Source organism: Tupaia chinensis, unplaced genomic scaffold (genome assembly GCF_000334495.1).
Source record: "Tupaia chinensis unplaced genomic scaffold, TupChi_1.0 Scaffold000575_1, whole genome shotgun sequence".
NCBI lineage: Eukaryota > Metazoa > Chordata > Mammalia > Scandentia > Tupaiidae > Tupaia > Tupaia belangeri.
Window position 1 is genome coordinate 2,935,230 of NW_006160089.1, and position 14,810 is coordinate 2,950,039.

General features: G+C 41.7%; 1 protein-coding gene and 1 non-coding gene across 2 annotated transcripts in view; one reads left to right on the forward strand and one right to left on the reverse strand.

Annotated features, from left to right (window-relative positions):
- Nucleotides 1-1,577: 1,577 nt before the first annotated feature.
- LOC114009628 (small nucleolar RNA U13) lies at nt 1,578-1,679 on the reverse strand. Its single transcript, XR_003551012.1, has one exon. It is a non-coding gene; the product is annotated as a small nucleolar RNA U13 (small nucleolar RNA).
- A 3,898-nt stretch (nt 1,680-5,577) lies between these two features.
- The window catches only part of GAPVD1 (GTPase activating protein and VPS9 domains 1), a gene marked incomplete in the record, with an annotated part of 67,031 nt that continues 57,798 nt past the window's right edge, over nt 5,578-14,810 (forward strand). The window contains 4 exon segments of the mRNA XM_027775603.1: nt 5,578-5,690; nt 6,965-7,182; nt 9,829-10,672; nt 13,560-13,646. Of these exon segments, the coding sequence (XP_027631404.1) occupies nt 6,998-7,182; nt 9,829-10,672; nt 13,560-13,646 (1,116 nt within the window).

Consider the following 14,810-nt stretch of genomic DNA (forward strand, 5'->3'; position numbering starts at 1 on the left):
TGTCTAGAGCCTAGAGGCTTGGCTTCTTACTTTCCCTTTCTCTCTCTCTCTCTCTCTCTCTGGTCAAATTAAGAAATAATAAATAAATTTTTTAAAGATTTATTTATTTATTTATTTTCATTTGTTATTATTTTTAAATTTGACCAGAGAGATAAAGGGAAAGTGAGAAAGCTAACTGTCAGTCTGGGACTCAAACTACAGTCAGCCATGTGAGAATCCAGTATCTTTAACCACCATGCCACCTGCTGGCCCTAATAATAAATAAAATTAAAACATTTTTAAGAATTATTTTTTATTTAATTATATTCATTGTCATTATATATGTATGTGTGTGTGTGTGTGTGTGTGTATATATATATACACACACATACAGAGAGAGAGAGAGAGAGAGAAGTTGACCAGAAAGAGACAGCAAGAAAGAAGGAAAGTGAGAAAGCAACCCTCCAGGTCCAGGACTCGAACTGTGGTCAGCCATGTGGGAATCCAGCTACCTTAATCACCACACCACCTGCTGGCCCCTAAAGTATTTTTTAAGTGGTGTGGTGGATAAGGCTCTGGACACTCCCACATTGCTGACCACGATTTGAGTCCCGGACATGGTGGCTTGCCTTCTTGCTTTTCTAATTTCTCTTTCTCTCTCCCCCTCCCTCCCGCTTCTTTGTCTCTCTGGTCAAAATAAAATAAATGAATGAATAGATAGAACTATTCTATTTCACTTTTTTATTTATTTGTTTTAATTTGACCACAGAGGGACAGAGTGTGAGAGAGAGAGAGAGAGAGAAAGAGAGAGAGGGAAAATCAGAAACCAAGTCACCAGGGCCAGTACTCAAGCCATGGTTGGCCATGTGGGGGTCCAGTGCCTTTAACCACCACGCCACCCGCTGGCCCCCAAATTAAATAAACCTTAAAAAAAAAAAAAAGGAGAAAATAGAAGGGACCAGCCTGTGGCCTGCTGGTCAGGTGGACGGATCCCATATGACTAACTGCACAGTTTGAATCCCAGACCTAGCACCTTGAAAAACAAGCTGGATGCTTGCATATGTCCAGAATCTGAAAGGAAGCATGAGGAGGAGAAGGGGTTGCAGCATGGCCGTCCCTCAAGTATGTGCTTCCTGTGAGTGCATCTTTTTTTTTTTTTTTTTTTGAGAGGTTTTATGCTATAGGGCACGTGCGCTTGCCAGAAAGACAGAGAGAGAAAGACAGAAGGTGAGAAATCACCCCCCCAGGGGAGATGGCCACACCGCAATCCCTTCTCCTCCATTCTCCTCTTGGGATCTTGAGCACACATGCACACACGCCCAGTGTGAGTTTAAGCCACCCGGTCTGGGACTCGAACTGCAGTCCACTACATGGGAGTCCAGTGACATAGCCATTACGCTAACTGCTGGTCCCGAGTGCATGCATCTTCTGGCAAATTCTTGTGTCATTGGAAAAGTCACAACGTATTTTTCTGTACAAAGGTGTACCATGACTTTTCCAACGACCCAGTGAAAAAATGAAAAGTGGTTCTGAGAATATGCATTATGTGGCTAGAGTAACAGAACTACTTAGTGAAGCGTGTAGTTTTACCCTCCTCACATCATGAATAATATGCTGATGTTGTTAGAAGGTTGATGGGAGGAACCTCTCACACAGTGGCGTGAAAACCCAGTCATCACACTTAGGAACCACATAAGGATCTGAATCATATAGGGTTTGTTTGTGTTTGAGAGAGGTTTTTGCAATAGGGTCATGCTCTTGCTGGAGAGACAGAAAGCAAGAAAGCATCTCCCATGGGGCATGGCCATGCTGCAGTCCCTTCTCCTCAATTCTCCTATTAGGATTTTGGTTATGCATGCACATGTACCTGGCCTGAGTTTTAAGCCTCTGGGTCTGGGACTCGAACTGCAGTTGACTATGTGGAAATCCAGTGCTGTAACCATTACTCCATCTGCTGGTCCCTGCATATAGGATTTATTTTTTCATTTTTAATCATGTTTAGTTTTTTGTTCTAGAAAGACAGAGAGAGACAGAGAGACAGAAAGAGAGAAATCCCCCAGGGGGGAATGGCCACACTGCAATCCTTCCTCCTCCATGATCCTCTCGGGATCTGGAGCATGCATGCACACGTGCCTGATAAGAGTTTAAGCCACCGGGTCTGGGGCTTGGACCGTGGTCACTTACATGGGAGTTCAGTGACATAGTACTCCCACTGATGGTCTCTGCATACAGGTTTTTAACAGCCCATTTCACAGAATGTTTTCATTAACTACTGTGCTTTTCATAGTGATAGTCCTTAGAGCAGTGATTCTGTTCTTAGCCTGTGGACTTAGTGCCCGCGGAAGTCTACAGAGTCATGTATATTCGTTTTCTGTAGACTGAGTTAATAAGAATATGTGTGTGTGTATCTTACCAATTTTTTAAAACTAACTTATTTTTATTTTTTAAAAATAAAGAGACAGGATTGCGGCATGGCCATCTCCTCTGGGGATGATTTCTCACTTTCCCTCTCTCTGTCTCTGTCTCTCTCTCTCCTGCAAGTGCACAGTTCTAAAGCAAAAATAAATAAATAAAAAGACTTTCAGGTTAGAAGGTAACATCTGATATTTTTCTAGTCGTTAGTATATTAAAATAAGTTTAAAATTGGGGCTGGCAGGTAGTGTGGTGGTTAAGTGGGCTAAACTCCCACATGGCCAACTGCGGTTCAAGTTCCAGAACTGGCTGCTTGCTTTCTCGCTTTTCCTCTGTCTCACTCTCACTCTGCCCCTCTCTGGTCAAATTAAAATAAATAAGTAAAAAATAAAATATAATAATAATAATAATGATAATAAAAGATGTTTAGAATGTTTAAAAAAGTTTAAAATTGCTATAATCAGAATTCTAAATCATTAAATCTATTTTTTAAACAAAATATCTGTTTAATATCAGTTTAGCTGCTGCCGTAATATTTAACTATCTGTCTATGTAAGTGTATACATTTTTCATTGCCAGAGGATGCACGCACTCACCAGAAAGAGGGATAAGGAAAAGCACCCCCTAGTGGAGTATGGTCACGTTGCAGTCCCTTCTTAGTTCTCCACTCAGTTGGGATTTGGGATATGCGTGTGTATGTAATGTGCCCATTGTGTGTGTGTGTGTGTGTGTGTGTTTTTCTCCAACGACTGGGACTGGAATTCAGACCACAGTCAGCCATACGAGATCCAACTTGCTTCACCACTAGGCTTTGGGACAGGCCATGCACTGTTGCTTTTTTTTTTAATAATTATTTTATTTAACTTTATTTATTAAGTTTGACCAGAGAGAGATAAAGAGAAGAGAGAAAGGGAAAGTGAGAAAGCAAGCAACCAGGTCCAGGACTCGAACCGTGGTTGGCAATATGAGAGTCCTGTGCCCTTAATTGCCGTGCTACCTGTGACCCCTGCACTGTTTAATTCTTTTTTTTCTTTTTCTTTTTTTTTTAAGAATTATTTATTTAATTCCATCTGTGATTATGATTTTTTAATTTGACCAGACACATAGAAAAAATGAGAAAGCAAATCTCTTTTTCCAGGACTCAAACTGTGGTCGACCATGTGGGAATCTAGCACCTTTAACCACCACATCATCTGCTGGCCCCCTGCACTGTTTAATTCTTTTTTTTCTTTTTCTTTTTTTTTAAGAATTACTTATTTAATTCCATTTGTGATTATTATTTTTTAATTTGACTAGACAAATTTGAAAAATGAGAAAGCAAACCACCAGGTCCAGGACTCAAACTGTGGTCGACCATGTGGGAATCTAGCACCTTTAACCACCACATCATCTGCTGGCCCCCTGCACTGTTTAGTTCTGAATGAGAAATCTTTTCTAACTTAATGACTGTCTTGCTGTCTGGAAACACAATGTTAGATTCTGGTTTTGTACCGCAAGTGTTTATGTTATTGATATGAAGCATTCATGGTCTGGCAGGCATTCTAGGTCCCAAGGTTTGCTGAACTAATAATGCTTTAAAATATGTGTGCTATTTCCATCCGTTTGTTTAGCTTTTAGATAAATAAGAGTTATATGATTTCATTCATTGCTTTGGGAAATATCTTTTTTTTTTTTGTTAAAGTTTTGCCAGAAGGTGTATGTGTAAGAGAGAAAGAGAAAGCAGACCCTTAATGGGAATGGCATTGCAGCAGTCCCTTCTCCATTTCTCCCTCCTGTCTGGACCTGAGTGTGCACCCCACATAAGCCCGAGCATATTTTCCTTTTGGGACTCAGACTGTGCAGTCAGCCATGTAGGATCCAGCCACCTTAACTACCCTGACACTGGTTGACCTAGCGGATAACAGTATGTTCGACTCTTGCTGTGAGCCCAGGCCCTGTCCTCGCTGTGAGAGAACAAAACAGACTTGCCTTGGCCCTGGTGGCACTTATGTTTTTGGTGGGGAAGCCATACTATAAGCATGATTATCATGCAAGTAGATATCTATAAAATAACGCTAGAGAAGGGCAAGTGCTTTTTAAAAAGGCCAAAGAGGGGATAGGAAGTGGTATTTTTTTATTTTAGAAAGAGTTGCCCAAGAAGGCTGTCTAAATAGATATTTATTAGACCAGGAAGACCTGAATAGAGTGAAAGCCTGGTTTTGCTGCTTGCCCAAAGAAGGGATTGCAGCATGACCATCTGCCCCAAGGGTGATTTCTCACTTCACTTTCTCTCTCCGTACCCTCCCCCCAAAAAAGTTCACTCTATGCTGTGTAGTGAAAGGACTTTACAAGAATAGAATTGGGGAGATCAGTCAGGATGTGGTGCTTATAGACCTTCAGGTGAGGGATGTTGGATTAGCAATGCAGGTGGGGATTCGGGAAGTGTTTTGAAGATAAGATCAACAGGATATGTTGATTGTGATGTGAAAGAGCAGTCAAGGATGACTTTGGGGTTAAAGAGATATTGGACTTGAGGGATGTACACAGTGTTTAGAGTGGCTATTTTTGTTTGTTTTCAAATGAGAGATTTTAAAAAAAATAATAATAGTAATTATTTTTGAAAGTTTATTTACTCATCCCTTCCATGAGTGAGAAAGAGAAACAGAGACAGCACCCCATAAAGGTCCTGCAGTCCGTCTGCAGCTTAAGCCAGCCCTGGACCATGGACATGCATGTGACTTATGTATTCAGGAAGGTCCCTGGATGTGAACCTGGAACCTTCCTATGTGGGTCAGCCTTGCAGACATGCTCTATACCATTGCTGGGAAATAGGATCATTACCTCTTTGCCTCTATTTGACTCCAAGATAGGTATTTTGACAGCATCTCACCACATGGCAATCCTTTCTACCTTCCCTCGCCTCCCAGTTAGCTAGGACCACAGGTGTGTGCCGCTGTACCTGGCCTGATGAGGTTGAACTAGAGCACACCTGGACCTCCCATGTGGCCCCAGCCAGTGTGCAGCATGCAACATACTCTCCTGTTTGTGTCACTGTGACTGGGCCTGCTGTGCTTATCTGAGCCGTTACCTAATAAGGAGGCATTTTATTTTATTTTTGCTTCTCTGTGTTTTCTTTTTAAATTTGGAATTGTTTTTATTATTTAAATACAGAAAGTGAGCACTGGCTTTTTTTTACTCACAGGTCTGAAAGCCATAATGAGCTCCTGCTCTACCCTCCAGTCCCCATCCTGTTGCTGAAGCTGCAGCTGGCCTCCTCTCCAACACACAAGGATTCACTGTGCCCATCTTACACTATAACTGTAATGCATTTTGTCTGTCATAGTGTGTGCATGTCCCTCCCCAGTATCTCTGTTTTTTAAGGGGAAACACGTACACACAAACACATATTAGTGGTCAGAGGTACCTAACCCACAATGGAATAGTAAGATCCTCTGGTTAGGAGTAATTTAATGAAAGAAATCAGGTGGCCAGAGCTGAAATGACCATCTGCATGGCTGTACTTTGATGTCAGAGTGAGGACAGAAGAAATAAGTCAGGCCTGTGTGGAGGATACAGTGCAAGTTGGGAGTCTCTCCATGGGACAACGTGGAGAGAATTTGCCCACCAAGCTTAGATTAGATAGATCAATGTGCCATAGTTTAAAAAAATAAATGCAAATAATCAGCAATTCAAACAGTATTCAGTTCTTAGCTTCTCTTACCAAAACAGCTCAAGAAGTAACAATCTAGATCTTTCCAGGAAGTGGAGGTAGAGCCCCTGGCACTCCTCCTGACAGTCCTCTGTTAGGCCCTAGAGGTATCTGCCCCATCTGCAGTTGCTGCTGTTGCTCCATTTGCAACTTCTCAGTCTCGAAGACGACAGGAAGAGCCAGGATCATAAATGAAGTGGTTGCTCTGAAAAGCCTGTACATTTTTTGAGCCAAAGTAGGAGAGAACAAAAGTGGCTCCAGCTACTGACTGGACTCTCTTTGTAACATCTCCTTCAGACCTCACAGTCTCTCTGACAGGATCTCATCTAGCTCCTCGTTGTCATCCGCTTCCAGCTCCTCTGTCTTTCCTGCATCACCTTTTGGGGGAGTTTGTCCGGGACGGGCACCCACGTGCTGACAGTGGTGGCAACAGCCATGCCTGTAGGGGGCCTAAGTCATGTAATAGTTCTGTAATAAAAGATATATAGATTATTTTTCTTCTGTTCCTTGTATTGGTATAAGCCAAGTGTACTTGCCAGAAAAAGATGGTAAGAGAGAACACACCCCAAATGGGGCATGGCTATGCCATGATTCTCCTTCCCCCACCTCTCCATCCCATCAGGATTCTAGGCGTGCACACACATCAACCTAGCACATTTCTCACACCACCAAGACTGGGACTAGGACTGTGGTTGGCCCTTGGGATCTAGCTCCCTATGCACAGGCCCCCCAACACACTATGACATGAGGCTGGTCCTAGGTTATTTCAAAATGAGAGTTAACGGTGGTACTAAGTGTAAGCTAATTCTTAATGTATTCTACCTCTGTTGTTATAGAAAAGAATTTAAGTGACATAAACTTTTGAATTTCTCTTTTTATTCTTAGTGAACAGCCTTTGCACCTTTTCCATAGTTGAAGATGGTGAAGCTAGATATTCATACTTTGGCTCATCACCTGAAGCAGGAACGCTTATATGTTAACTCTGAGAAGCAGCTCATTCAGAGGCTCAATGCAGATGTTCTTAAGACAGCTGAAAAACTGTATCGTACAGCATGGATTGCAAAGCAGCAGAGAATTAATTTGGATAGACTTATCATAACCAGGTAAATGAAAGATTTTCAGATGTTATATTTTGTGAACTACTATAATTCTATGCTGATTGCTAAGTATGAGTAAATATGCTATTTCCAATAAAGTACACAGTTTAAGGTAGATTAAATCAACATTAAGCTGAGTTTTTGCTTATAACATGTTTATAGTTAATCAACTCAAGCAGTGTTACAGAAAATTGTAATTTAAGCATTAACATTTTATACCATAAGTCTTATATCTTTGTATGTGTATATTTTATTGTTGCAGAGAGTAAATTACCATTGTGTTCTACATTTTCCCTAATATTTAATGTATATGTTTCCATGTTTTGATATTGTATATTTATTTTTCAAGTTTAAAAACCGCATTATTTAATTATGTTCATCATAATGAAATATAATGAACAGAACTCATCATTCTGTTCTTCCAAATGCTCTTTGATTTTTATTTCTTGTTTTAGTTCTTTCATTTTTTTTTTTTTTGAGAGTTTTTTTGCTATAGGGCACTTGCACATCCCTCCCTCTGACATCGGTTCCTAACTCACAATGGAATAGTAAGATCCTCTGGCTAGTAGTAATTTACTGAAAGAAATCGGTGGCCAGAGCTGAAATGACCATCTGCATGGCTGTACTTCGATGTCAGAGTGAGGACAGAGGAAATAAGTCAGGCCTGTGTGAAAGGCAGAGAGAGACAGAGAGACAGAAAGTGAGAAATTACCCTCTAGGGAGGATGGCTATGCCATGATCCCTTCTCCTCCATTCTCCTCTCAGGATCTTGGGCATGCATGCACACGTGCCCGATGTGAGTTTAAGCCACCATGTCTGAGTCTCGAACTGTGGTTGCCCACGTGGGAGTCCAGCAACATAGCCATTATGCCAACTGCTGGTCCCATTTTAGTTCATTTTATTTCTTGTCAGAGAGTGAGAAACAGGAAGGGCAACAGTCACCCTCAACAGGGTCTCACAACAGTCACCCTCAACAGGATCTCACATCCATCCCCTACCCCGGCCCTGTAGCTAGTGAGGATGTTGGGCCCGTGCACACCCAGTGTGTTCCAGGTTGACTTTGGATTTGAACCTGCAGTTGGCCATGTGGCTTCCAACACTTCAGTACAATACTGCTTGCTCCCCAGGCTGTGAGCCCCATGAAGCAGTTTTTAACTTTAAGAACAGTGGTGCTGAGATGCTGAGATACAATGTTGACAAGAGAAATTAGACACAGAAGAGTACATACTGTATGATTCTATTTATATAAAATGTTAAGAGGAAGGACTCTTTTTTTTGGGGGGGGGAAGATTTTTGCTATAGGGTGTGTGTGCTCACCAGACAGAGAGACAGAGAGACAGAAAATGAGAAATAACCCCTCAGGGGGGATGGCCATGCCACAGTCCCTTCTCCATTCTCTTCTCGGGATCTTGGGCACGCACACACATGTACCTGGCATGTTTTAAGCCACTGGGTCCAGGATTCGAACTGCGGTTGATTACATGGGAGTCCAGCGACATAGCCATTACGCTAACTGCTGGTCCCAAAAGACAGGACTAATCTTTGATAATAGGAATCCTGGTACCTTCTTGTGCTTAGGGGTGGTATTAACTGAGAAGGAGCATGCAGAAGCATTCTGGAGTGCTTAAAATATTCTCTGTCTTAATCTGAGTGGTGGATACATGAGGTGGACACGTGTATAAAAGTTGCTCAACTGAATGTGCACTTCACTGTGTTTTACCCTAATAAAAACAAGTTAGAACAAATAAAAGAAGAATAGTGCTGCTGTGCGCATTGTTGTCGTTTCCCCCGCCCCTCTCTTGGGCTTATTTTATTAGGATTTGTTTCCAGAAGTACAGTGCCTGGTTGAAGGATATGATCTGTAACTCATTACATACTGGGAGGTCGCTGTTGAGAAAGGTTGAACAGTGTACCTGTAATGGGCTTAGTGTCGATTACCTTTTAGTACTTGAATATTTGTAAACTTTCACGTTCATAAATAATTTTTTTAAAAATTTTTTTTGGAGAGGTTTTTGCTATAGGGCACATGCACTCGCCAGACAGAGAGAGACATAGAGACAGAAAGCGAGAAATCACCCCCCAGGGGGAATGGTCATGCCGCAATCCCTTCTCCTCCATTCTCCTCTCGGGATCTTGGGCACGCACGCACACGCGCCTGGCGTGAGTCTTAAGCCACTGGGTCCGGGACGCGAACCGCGGTTGACTACGTGGGAATCCAGCGACATAGCGATTACGCTAACTGCTGGTTTCCGCGTTCATAAATAATTTTTACCTTTTGAATAGTAGTGGTGTTTTTGTTTTTTGTTTTTGTCACTGGGTGTGTGTGTGCTCAATGGAGACAGACTGAGAGAGATAGAGGGAAAGTGAGAAATCACACCTGTAGTGGGGATGGCCATACTTAAGGATTTTGGGCACTCATATACATGTGCCCAGTGTGAATTTCAAGCTTCCAGGTGTGGGATTTGAACCATAGTCAACCACATGGGAATCCAGCATCTTAACTACCATGCTACCTGCTGGCCCCGTTCATAGTGATCTTATTGCTGGGGTTGTAATCAGCTGACTTCTCCATGTGACCGTATTGTATATGTGTTATCACTTTACTGTTATTATTAACATGATTTTGCTTTTTTTTTTTTTTTTTTTTTTAAGTGCCGAAGCTTCCCCTGCTGAATGTTGCCAACATGCCAAGGTTTTGGAAGACACACAGTTTGTTGATGGATACAAGCAATTGGGATTTCAGGAGACGGCTTATGGAGAATTTTTGAGTCGATTAAGGGAAAATCCTCGTCTTATTGCCTCCTCTTTGGTTGCTGGAGAGAAACTCAGTCAGGAGAGCACTCAAAGTGTTATTTACACCGTTTTTACCTCTCTGTATGGCAACTGCATTATGCAAGAAGATGAAAGCTACCTCCTTCAGGTTTTGAGATACTTGATTGAATTTGAACTCAAAGAGAGTGACAACCCCAGGCGACTTTTGAGGAGAGGAACTTGTGCCTTCAGCATCTTATTTAAACTTTTTTCTGAAGGACTGTTTTCTGCCAAACTTTTCCTTACAGCTACTTTACATGAGCCAATCATGCAGCTGCTTGTTGAAGATGAAGACCACCTGGAAACAGATCCAAACAAGCTCATCGAGAGGTTCTCCCCCTCTCAGCCGGACAAACTTTTTGGAGAGAAAGGCTCAGATAGATTCAAGCAAAAGGTTCAAGAGATGGTAGATTCCAATGAGGCCAAACTCGTGGCTTTGGTGAACAAATTTATTGGTTATCTCAAGCAGAATACATACTGCTTTCCACACAGTCTGAGGTGGATCGTGTCACAGATGTATAAAACCCTCTCGTGTGTAGACAGACTGGATATTGGGGAGGTCAGGGCAATGTGTACTGATCTCCTGCTGGCTTGCTTCATTTGTCCTGCAGTGGTGAATCCAGAGCAGTATGGAATAATTTCTGATGCCCCTATTAATGAGGTGGCACGGTTTAATCTGATGCAGGTATGCTTTTTGTAATTGATGTGACATTTAGTTCAAAGTCAGTTGATTGGGCGGTGGGGACGGGAACAGAAAACATGACAATGTTGCCATGTTCTTACCTTTTCTTTTCCTCAAACTGACCTAAGTCTTTGCTTCTTATGAAGTAAAAAACGATCTCTGAGATTTAAAAATATTGTAGTCCTAAATATTTTGCATAATTATTATTATTTTTTTGAGAGACTTTTGCTGTAGGGCACATGTGCTCACTGGAGAAACAAAGCCAGGTAGAGAGAAATCACCCCCTGGGGGGATGGCCACTCAGCAATCCCTTCTCCTCTCGGAATTTTGGGCATGCATGCACACGTGCCCAGTATGAGTTTCAAGCCTCGGGGTCTGGGACTCGAGCTGCATTCGGCTATGTGGGAATCCAGCAATATAACCATTACACTATCTGCTGTTCCCATTTTGCATTCGTTTTTAAATGGAATCCTTACACACTTGAATGTGTAGTTGATTTGATTTTATAAGACAAGTCTATCATCATTTTTTTTTTCCTTTTTTGGGTTTTGCCAGAAGACATGTGTGCTTGCTGTAGAGCAGCAGATCGAGCAAGTGAATATCCCCCAAGGAGAATGGTCTCACTGTAATCCCTTCTCCACTTTTTCCTCCCCTCAGCATGTACATATGCCCCACATGTTTCTTAAGCCACTGGATCTGAGCCTCAGACCATACAGTCGGCTCTGCAGAATCCAGCCGCTTTAACCACCACACCACTGGCCAGGTCTTGTCATCCTTTTCCTGTAATTTAAAATCCAGGATGATTGAAAACTGAGTGTCTTCTATATATCATTTGATAGCAAAACTGAAGCCGAACTAACATGAGGCTATTTATCATTGTTATTCCATTTAACAATAGTGAATACTCTTGTTTTATTGCAGAATTGTGAATTTGTTTGATTACACTGCCCATGTACTGAATACGTTACAGAAGTCCTCTGAGTGACCTTTCTAAGAGCTCTAAGTTCTGAAATCCAACATTCTTTTTTCAGAAAGAGGATTTCTGGATCTATATTAGCACTTTTCCCCTAGTTATCAGGACTCCTGAGCTCATGTTCTTTTCTCTTGTGGGAATCTTTTAAGCATATCTTATCACCCAGAAATATTGTTAAGAACAGTTGGGTTTATTCAGAATAGGCTATTTTAGGATGATTTTTTTTGTGTGATAAAAGCTTTTTTTCATCATCAGTTCTAAACCCCTTGGGGTGTTTAACAATTTATAGAAATTCCTGGAAATAATGTTTTAAATATTACATTATCTGTGAAACACTAACTTTTTTCTTACGGTACATGATGTATTACAGTTTTATTTTCATCTTTCTAATAGAGATTGAGTCACATATTCAAAATGAGTAAAAGGGGAGATTGTCCTAGATATTAAGAGGATGCTGCTGTACTCATGTTAGCTTCTAGCAGAGAGTCTTTCATGGGAGTGATTAACAGTCCACTTCTGGCATTAAGGAACACCCCATGCCCATTGGTGCTCACGTGCCTCATGACATCCTTGTCAACAACGGACTGCATGCACAGTGGTGCTCATGTAGGATTGTAACAGGTTAAGCTGCGTGGCTTAGGGCATAGTGGGCGACACCATCTGGGATTTAACTTTATTTATTTATTTACTGATTTTTTAATTTGACCAGAGAGGGACAGGGCACATGCACGCAAGAGAGAGAAAGTGAGAAAGCAAGCTGCCAGATCTGGGATTTGAACCACAGTTGGCCACGTGAGAATCCAGCGCCCTTAACCACCACGCTACCCTCTGGCTCCTTGTAGGAGTATTTTTACCCCTCCCCCCGTTTTATTTTTGTGAAGATTTATTTTCTTCTTTATTCATGAAGGGGTGTGTGTGCATGTACATGAGAGAGAGGAAGGACCCAGTTACACTTTTCTTCCATTCATCTGTAGCATCAGGATCCTGGGCATGTGTATGTACCTTGTCATATTGCCAGCGGGGCTGGCATTCAACTCCAGTTAGTCATCTGGGATCTAGCCTCCTTCAGATTGCTTATCTATTGCACTGCGAGGCTGTCCCAGAATTGTTGCTTTAAAATCTAGGAAAACTTTTTTTTTTTTACTTTGAGTGCTTTGTGAACATTATTTATTTAATTAATTTTATTTGTCATTATTATTTATTTTTTAATTTGACCAGAGAAAGAAAGGGAAAGTGAGAAAGCAAGTCCAGGCCTGGGACTTGAGCCTCTGTCGGCCATGTGGGAGTCTAGTGCCTTAACCACCATACCATCTGCTGGTCCCTGTGAACTTTTTTAGAGAAGCACATTTAATATTAACTGGAAGTAGTTTAATGAGTGTGTAACTTTTTGCAAATTAAAAATTCCTAAGCACATGGAAAGTACAATATCAGAAACAAATGTACTTTTATTTCTTGCTGTTGGTATTAGATGTGTTGAAATTATAGCAGACATTTCTTTTTACTCTCTATAACTCAGTCTAAAAGCAGTAAAAGCCGACATTGACAGGATGCACTTTTTGCTTTGTTCTTCTTTAATACACGATAGAACACATGTAAGTAGCCTCCACAAGTTCAGTCACACTGCGATACTCTTCCAGTCCTCCAACCAGTCAGATCTTGGGCAGTCGTGCACGTGCTTGGTATATTTCTGGCTAACTGGACCAGGGACTTGAACTGGGATTGCCATGTGGGATTTGCCCTTTTCTGAGCAGTGCATTACCTCTGTGCCACAGAGCCAGCTCAGAGATACATTTATTGAGGACCCTGTTTCTCATGCTTGGTCAGGTGGTGTGAACAGTATTATGAAATAGATGTTCAGAAAGAGGAATGTGTGAGTATCTATAGCCTGTGTCTCCCTACCACTGCTTTGGGTTGCAGGTTGGCCGTCTTTTGCAGCAGTTAGCAATGACGGGCTCTGAAGAGGGAGATCCTCGGACAAAAAGCAGCCTTGGAAAATTTGATAAAGTAAGAATGAATGTGAAATGTTGTTCATAAAAAATTCTAACTATTAGGAAAGCTAACTCTTCTCTTTATTAAATTTTATCCTTACTCAATGTGTAAGTTAAATGTTCTTTTAAGTTAGCTGCAGTATTGGATTAACAGCATTTCTTTCTTCCTTCCTTTGATTTTTTTTTTTTTTTTTTGAGAGGGTTTTGCTATAGGGCACATTTGCTAGCCAGAAAGACAGAGAGACAAAGACAGAAAGTGAGAAATCACCCTCCAGGGGGATGGCCATGCCACAATCCCTTCTCCTCCATTCTCCTCTCAGGATCCTAGGCACGCACACACATGTGCCCGGCATGAGTTTAAGCCACCGGGTCCAGGACTCGAACTGTGGTTGACTACATGGGAGTCCAGCAATATAGCCATTATGCCAACTGCTGGTCCCACAGCATTTATCTTCATTTATTTATTTTTAGATTTTCGCTCTAGGGTGCATGTGCTCACTGGAGAGACAGAACAGAAAGCGAAAAATCACCCCCCAGGGCCACGCCACTCACTGTCTTCTTCTCCATTCTCCTCTCGGGATTGTGAGCATGCACACACATGTGCCCAGCATGATTTTTAAGCCGCCAGTTCTGGACTCAAACCGTGTTGACCACGTGGGAGTCCAGCAACATAACCTTTATGCCATCTCCCTAGATTAGCAGCATTTAAAGGAAGATGTTACTAAAGGTTATTAACTCTCACAGGAGTATTGAGGAGATATCATTGTAATGAAAATCAAAGAGCTATTAAGGTTATTTTATTTTAAAAAGCTTATGTTAAAAAAATTACCACCAAATCAAATCTGTGGGCATGTGAATTAGCAATAATTGCTTAATTTTTTTTCGTTCTCTCCTTTTTGTTTAATTGCCTTAGAGCATGCATACTCTCCAGAGAGAGAGACAGGAAGAGGGAGAAAGCATCCCCCCAGTGGGTTGTGGTCATGCTATAATCCTTTTCCTTCATTTGTCCATCCTGCTGGGATATTGGGCACATGCATGTGCACACACACACACACACACACACACACACACACACACACACCATGTTTCTCAAGCTGCCCAGGCCAAGATTTGAACCACAGTTGGTCATGTTGTATCTGGTTTCCTTAACCACTAGGTAATGGGGCTTTTTTTTTTTTTT